Source organism: Orbicella franksi, chromosome 7 (genome assembly GCF_964199315.1).
Source record: "Orbicella franksi chromosome 7, jaOrbFran1.1, whole genome shotgun sequence".
Lineage (NCBI taxonomy): Eukaryota > Metazoa > Cnidaria > Anthozoa > Scleractinia > Merulinidae > Orbicella > Orbicella franksi.
The window spans coordinates 7,572,701-7,580,200 of record NC_138151.1 but is presented as its reverse complement, the minus strand read 5'-3'; the positions used below and the strand labels follow the sequence as shown (position 1 = coordinate 7,580,200).

The window sequence follows — 7,500 nt, the reverse complement described above, 5'->3', positions numbered from 1 at the left end:
ATACTTGTCTAATTTTCAAGTAATTTTGATAACTATAGATAGGCTAAAAGTCATAGAAAACTTGATTACATGAAGCGCTATTTACCTTGTACAACGTTTGAGTTCTTAAAAATAGTAGAATAGGGAAATCTACCCAGTAAAAGTACTTCCGCCTCAATACTCACCCGTTCTTTTCAGTAGAGCCCTGTAGATATTTGCGTAACCGATTCCAGCGTCGTCTTCGTTGATCGACAGCCGAGATTCGTGTGCATGGACTACAAAAAACGCTATGTCCATCTGTAGTTTGGGAATGATGTTTGTGGTCATCTCAGACATCTGAGCAAGCGAGAAATAGTGCTTCTTCACGACTGGGTCAAAGCCGAGTTTCGCTTTCGTTGCGTTTAACAGAGCTTCGACGGCTTCCAATTTGTAGGTACGGTCACAGTTAAAAAGATGCAGCTCTCGCTGTGGTTGTGACATCGTTTCTGCTTGTAAAATAAATCTTTACGTCCTTTAAGTAGCTTGAAACGCAGTTTTCGATCGCAATTTTCTGAAGAACTGAATTCAAAATGCAACACTGCCTTCGTTGAATCGAAGAGTGACACAACTGCGCAATAATTCCGAGAAAGCCTGTCACTCATCTGCTGAAACTCACGCAATGTCATTGCTATCATGCAACATGATGACCAGATACCAAAACTCAAGCATTACTCCTGAAGCAATAGGTATGTTTTCGAGCGAAATAGGAAAAAGATAAACCCCAAACTGCACAACAGATGGATTAACTCGTCTTTGCGTTGTACACAAGCTGTCACTTTAGTAAAGATCACGTGGGGCGAGATTCCCGGAAAACATGGGATCGAGGGGAAAATTCCCAACTCGCACCATACAAAGGTTTATTTTAATCATTTAACGTCACTTCTTTAGAACAGAACGCCGAGACATCCACTTCTGCAGTGAAGAGGACGAAGACTGTCTAAATCTTCAACATGGGAGTAAGTAGGCCATAAACTTGCCAGATTTTAACAATTTTTTGCCGAATAGTTGTTCAGCTATTTTTGAAGTGTATTTAATTGGCCGGATTTTGTGGCACTTGTAATAGGTTTGCTACTTACTCGTCTATTTCATTTGTAAAGCACAATTTAAGGCTCTTGTCTGGGTGTTTTGCCATCAGTGATGGAAAGCCTTACGTTAGAAGTATTCTGATCAATGCATGGAGATCGTTCTGTCCGTGTGTCAAACAGTTACTTGAACTCAGTGAAACACAACTCCCGTCTTCTCGCTTCCCAGAAACCGAAACGCGTGGCGTCCATGCTGGTTGCAAAATTTTCGGTTTCTTCCAAAAAACCTATCCATTTTAAAATTAGCGACAATTACAAGATACGAAAATTGAAAAAAAGTAACAAATTTCTTTTCTCGCTAGCGAGGAAAGTTTGTGCGCGTTCCATTTTCGGTTTCGTTCACTTCCGGTGACTTCCGGGTAGATCACAAGTTCTACTTTCACTTTCGTACGTAACAAGCTATTGAATCCATCTCGAACACTAAAAAAGCACAGATACGCCTGCTTTAAGTGGAGAAAGAAACTTGCACGTTAAAATGACACCATGTTACATTTGTTAGTATATTGTTTGTCCTTCTGAAGGAAAACGATTGAAATAACCTGCCTGCCTTCGTTGATATGGAACTGGCCACGACAGCGCAAATGAGGAATTTTTACCTTGTTTCTGAAATGTTCTGCTTGTATTTATATTGCAGTATCATATGTAATGCCAATCCAAGCACATTTAAGAAAACGCTGATTTTTTTCCATGCGTCGTCACTGAGATCTTTGAAAATACTTTCGCTAATCGTGTTGCGTGACTTGTTGTGAGGGATAAAAATTATGATTTAGCGGGGACGGAGTGGGTGAGAAAAATGAAATTCTAGGGTGGAGTGAGAACGGGTTTGATAATACTGGTTGACAGGGTGATAAGACTGACAGGGCGATAAAAAGGGACACATCATGATATCACTATATCTATATCATGACAGAAGTGTACCGGCCAGTTCAACTGAATAAAATTCAATTTGAGGCCAACAGTCTCAATGTACTCTTTCAATGAGTATGGAAAGAATAGCTATTTACCTATCAAATCATTTATTTACCAAATAACATATGTAAGATGTGATAATAATAATAATAATAATAATAATAATAATAATAATAATAATAACAATAATAACAATAACAATAACAATAACTGCCAAAAACAATAACGGTTTTATTAGCAAATCCAAATAAAAATTGGTTCTTCTTTGCTAATATAAAAGCCTAACAGACAAAAATACAACTCACTGTAAAAGGACGAAAAAAAATTGAAAATTATACGTGCTAAAAGATTTAAAAAGAATTAAAAACTGAAAATTATTTAAGAAGCCTTTCTTCAGCTGTTCCTTTAAAATATGTTTTATTAAAGGCTTAAAGAAAAGAAATCCTCTCATCCCGTCCCTCTCCTTTTTGGAGCTCAAGAAAATCCAGCTTTACACCCCACCCCCTTTGTAACAACAAGAAAGGACCTACCTTTGAAAGCCCCAGTTACCGGTCAGAAGCAAAATGAGGGTCCGCCTTCACTCTGCAAGAAAGGGCCTATCTGATACTCAATTTTGTGCTATTTTTCTAGAGTGGTGGTTCCAGTCATGAGACTCAGTACACGTACGTGGATAACACAGAGAGGGATCGACGAGAAGCGGAAGAGAAGGAGAAACGACGGCTGCAGAATGAACGAAAACAACGCGAGATTGAAGAAAAAATGCGTATTGAACGAGAAAGACATGAAGAAGAAGCGAGGCAACGCGAACAATATAAACAACAGCTGCAGAGGGAGATGGCAGAAGAAGAGGCTAGAAGGAAAGAAGAAGAGCAAAAACGTCTACAGCTGGAGGCAGAGCTGTGTCGACGTCGGGATGAATTGTTCAATTACAACTTTGGTAACAAAACCAGGCTTGATAATTTCCTGGGACTGCAAATTGAAGATGTAACCCAGCTCAGGATCGGTGTGTTCGGCCCCACGGGATCAGGTAAGAGCTGCTTCATCAACACGTGTGAACGAACGGTGAGGCAAACAGAAAAGGGAACTGCTCCGGATAGCACCACAGGACAGGAAGGAACCATAACCCTCCAAGACTACCTGCCAGAGATGTTCTTCCGCTTGGTCGACACCAGGGGTTTCTTCAACTACAATGCTAACGAGGCGGCTGAGTTCGAGAATATCCTGACCGGAAGAATCCAGCCTGGCGATAATATCGTTCGTCCTAAGGAAGGCCAAGCCAGCGCTGAACAGGAGATGCATCAGAGACCAGAATTTGGACAAAGAATGCACGGGATCATCATTGTGGTAAAGGCTAACGATCCACGGCTGGGAGAGGGGGTTCTGAGAGATTACTTGAAACCGGTCCGAGATATGCTCCGGAAAACTGGTAACGTTTTAATTTTGTTTTTCGCCTTTCCTTCTATGACATTATCATCGCGGTTAACCAGCCAATGGCAGATCTAGGGTAGGCCTTATGCTCGGCTTAAAAGATAGGGGGTCAAAAAGGTGAACCCCCCTCTCCCCTCCTTTTTTGCCTGAGAAAGAAAGCCGTCTGCCTTAATGCATTTGCTTTTCTCAAACAAAAATATTACCAATTGTGCATATAGCTTTGATGCATCGCAAGATTGATCAACAGCAAGGAAAGGTTTCTTATTATTCGATTTTCCGTCATCATTCATTGCAAAGCTATATTAGGAATCAAAGGAACAGGGTATAGCTAAAGAACAGTGCAAAGCCTAACCTAACATTAGGGATCAAAAGAACAGGGTAAAGCAAAGGAAGAGTGCAAAACCTAACTTCTTTTAGGAATCAAAAGAACAGAGTAAAGCTAAAGAACAGTGCAAAGCCAAAACTATAATAGGGTCCAAAAGAACAGGGTAAAGCAAAGGAAGAGTGCCCACGCTTTTCCAGATGTTAATACTGATAATCAGGAATCGAATTTACACTGATCACTGTCAGGCAAGATCCTTGGAAGTAAACACGACACGTCACGGAACCAACCAAGAGATAGGGACTGGACGTGGGAAGGGAATGAGAGAAACTACCTTTCTTCTTTCGTCTACACATTTTTATCTCTTTGTTTGTTTTCGTTTTCCTACAGGAATTGCACCCATCACTGTTGTTACTCACCGTGACAAACTGAAGGATGAGGAAGAGTGTAAAGACGCCCTCGACGAGGCATCAGCCGCCACCGGAAGTTCTACCAGTCACACATTCTTCGTGTGGAACTACACCAAAGAGAACAAGGAACGTAACCCGGAAATAGAAAAAATGGCATTCGACATCCTGCACTACGCGCTGATGACCGCTGAACGAGCAGTGAAGATCATGAAACAAAAAGAGAAGAACAAACAAGAAGATGAAATGATGAAAGCTTTGGAGGGAGTCACCGTCAGTGGACAAGTGGCCCCCGACTCTGCAGACGGTAATTTGTGTGTGTGTTTTATTTTTCATAAATAACTAAGCACAACCCTTGTTTGTCCCCACTGCCCATTTCATTCATTTTTTTAGTTTGTTTAAGGCCTCTTCTCGTGGGCCGGGACGATTTTATCTTCTGTTCATGAGCGCCTTTTTTGGCTAAAAAAAAAACATCCAATAAACTCAACAATCACGTGCAGCGTGCTCCAGCTATCCAGTCAGAGCGAACATGCTTTTTCATTGAAGCAATCATTGGCAAGAAAGCGCCCCGACCAATCAGAGGCGAGAAGCGCTGACTAATCGCGCGTTTTCCCGCGCTTGGCACCGGTTGAATATTTTAATTTACTTTCGGTGGAGATTCGTTCATAGCGTTTTTGCGTTTGTTGCTACAGCGTTTCAAAAGCAAAAAAAGAATTATGAGTTAAACATCACCTTTGCTTTTTACTTGTCGTTTTCAGCTTCGGTGGAGGTGTTCCTTCGTTTTCTCCAGAAGGAATACCAATGGTCCACGAACAGTGTGAAGACAATCTCGAGTCAGCTCGCTAAGGATGACATAACAAGTGTAAGGTTACTCTCCATGTGCTGGAAAGAGGCTCAAGAGCGCTTTCCCATTGGAATGAGGAAGATGATCGATAAAGAACTCAGGAAGCGAGACATGATCTGCTAATCAAGGCAAGGACAACAAAGGCACAGGTCATGCAACAATGTTGAGGCACAGGTCACCCAAGTTGACATCGTATGGAACAAATGATTAACGTTAGATTTAACGTATTTGTTGTTCTAAATATAAAACGTAATTAGTCTTTTAAGTTACTATGTTATTGAACGTAATGAAAGTGTATAATCTGCGAGTTGAAAGGTTTGCAAACTTAACCAGGTTAGCTGAATGGGGAGAAATTAAAAACGACTAAAACTATAAAGCATAGAGAATCTGTTTAATTGACAGATCGGCATTAAGTAAAAAGTAGGGTTCTAAAGGTAACATGCAGCAGCTAAGTTGCTAAACTGTGATCAGGCGGATTTTTCGCCGCTTTCCATTTCTCCCTATCTTTAACAGGGCTGCCATTGATCAGGAAATGGTCTGGGAATTTTATTTTAAGTCAGGGAAAATTGGCATTTTGAACAAAAGTCAGGGAAAATTGAATTAAGTAAACACGGCTGATTTAATACCATGGGGGGGGGGGGGGGGGCGGGAAGGCTGAAGGAAATATTGGAGATCTGAAAATGTGTTTCCTTAATCAGTGAAGAAGGATAATTTGTTGAAAAACTTATCAGTGTGAAATAATTGGCTGCAAAGGACGAGAGGAGACTAGAAGCCGCTACGATATCTGAAATTTTGCATTTATTTTGGTCAAGGAAATTTAATTTTTATGGGGGGAAAAGTCAGGGAATTTTGAAAAGTGATGTCTATGGCAACCATGTTTAAGAGAACCATGAGAGCGCGGAAATATTTGCCTGATTACTGGTTATTTAGTAGTTCTTATTTACTGCCGTTATTTGAATCATCGCACAACGTTAAAAAAAATGGTATTTATTAACAAACCATTGCACCATATTCTGCTAAGAAAGACTTTCCTTTTTCTTGATTTGTAAGATGCCACTTGTAATGATTTAAGTAGTTGACCACAGTATGTAGTACAGTATAAACAAACTGAAATGATTAAAGTTTTTGATGTTTGCCATTTCCTCATTTCCAAATCATTTACTCGCCTGCAGTGCATGCGTATTTACTTCCAGCGCTAAATGTTTGTCCGCCGTCTTGAATTTTTGAAGGAGAAGAAGGTTAGGAAGAGAAAGAAATTTCTACCAAGGGGGTGGTCGATAGGCAGGAAGAATGATGGTGGAGGACCCACCCTAAAATCAAACATAAACGATTCCGTGCTCATGAAGGTAACTCCTGTAACTCGCGCTCCCTAATAAGATAACTAAACTGCCGGCTACCACTTACCGAATTAAAGACACGAGTCAAGTACAGCAGATTACAGCCTACACTGCCGGATGGAAACGCTTAAGCTTTGTCTTTGAGAAAATATAAATGAACAAACATTGCGATGGAGGGTTATCCCTAAGACGTCTGATTGTCTTTATAGTATTTAGGCACTCTGAACTTTAATTTCAGCATTTTCCGTCAGTTAATTTGAGTGCCGCTCATATGCAGCCAAAATCTATTGCAGTAGGTTTGTAATGATCCCTCCTTAGCATTTGTAGAGCCTCTTACTCTGAGGAGAGCAGGCAGAGGTTCTCTTTCGCCCATCTGGATCAACCTCCATCCCTGTAGCAAATTATGATTTGCTCCACTGACAATATTAGTGACCCATTTACTGTTGAGAGAGGCCCGGGGGCCCTCCCCGGGAGACAGGTACTATGAGAGAAGTGTCTTTGCAAGCGTAAATTAAGGGGATAGATGATCTCCTGCAACAGCCGCAATGGAAAACATGGGATCGAGGGAAAATTCCCATCTCACACCACATGAAGATTTATGTTAATCATTTAAGGGTGTATCGAAAACACAGACCTCGAAAACACAGATCACAGACCGCAGACCTCGATAACACAGACCTTGAAAATGTTGTATGTGTACTAATTGACAGGTTTCGTTTTTTTATATACTTTGTGAGAAAACGAAAATTTAAAAGAGTCCAAAACTACATCGGGACCGGTTCAAGTTTATTCATAAATTGAGTTTACCCGAAATTTCCAAGATGGCGGACGCGTTGAGGATTTTCGACTCTCTTCTCCTTTGATTGTAAGTGCAGGTTTCGTTTGCGGAAAATGGAGCACACAATAAGTTGGAATATCATCAAGTAAGGTATTCATACCCATTAGAAAATTAAGCAATGAAAGTAACGAAGAAATGCTGGCAAATGAACACGCTCCCGAGCATCCATCCATCCACCGGAAGTCACACAAGTGGTTAGGATGAAGTTTCGCGACGAAAAACATCGCAATTAAATTAGTTCATAACCGACTACAATCACTCAACGAAAACTATCACCACCCTCTGAAGAATCAAGAGAAATAATGATTGATATTT

At 40.7% G+C, this 7,500-nt stretch overlaps 3 protein-coding genes across 4 annotated transcripts in view; 2 read left to right on the top strand and 1 right to left on the bottom strand.

Annotated features, from left to right (window-relative positions):
* LOC145493314 (uncharacterized) overlaps positions 1-773 on the bottom strand; it is a 13,652-nt gene extending 12,879 nt beyond the window's left edge. Inside the window, exon 1 of the mRNA XM_081472753.1 lies at positions 165-773. Coding sequence (XP_081328879.1) covers positions 165-459 — 295 coding nt within the window. The 5' untranslated portion in view covers positions 460-773. The remainder of the gene's footprint in view (positions 1-164) is intronic.
* Positions 774-874: 101 nt separating this feature from the next.
* Positions 875-6,954, top strand: LOC145493335 (uncharacterized). Its single transcript, XM_081472783.1, has 4 exons — positions 875-974; positions 2,640-3,435; positions 4,150-4,473; positions 4,925-6,954. Exons 1-4 carry the CDS (start codon positions 969-971, stop codon positions 5,131-5,133), a joined length of 1,335 nt encoding a protein of 444 aa, XP_081328909.1. The 5' UTR covers positions 875-968; the 3' UTR covers positions 5,134-6,954.
* Positions 6,955-7,120: 166 nt separating this feature from the next.
* The window catches only part of LOC145493340 (uncharacterized), an 8,059-nt gene continuing 7,679 nt past the window's right edge, over positions 7,121-7,500 (top strand). For both annotated transcript variants that reach the window (XM_081472791.1, XM_081472789.1), the window contains exon 1: positions 7,121-7,216. The gene's annotated coding sequence lies outside the window, so the exon portion shown is untranslated. The remainder of the gene's footprint in view (positions 7,217-7,500) is intronic.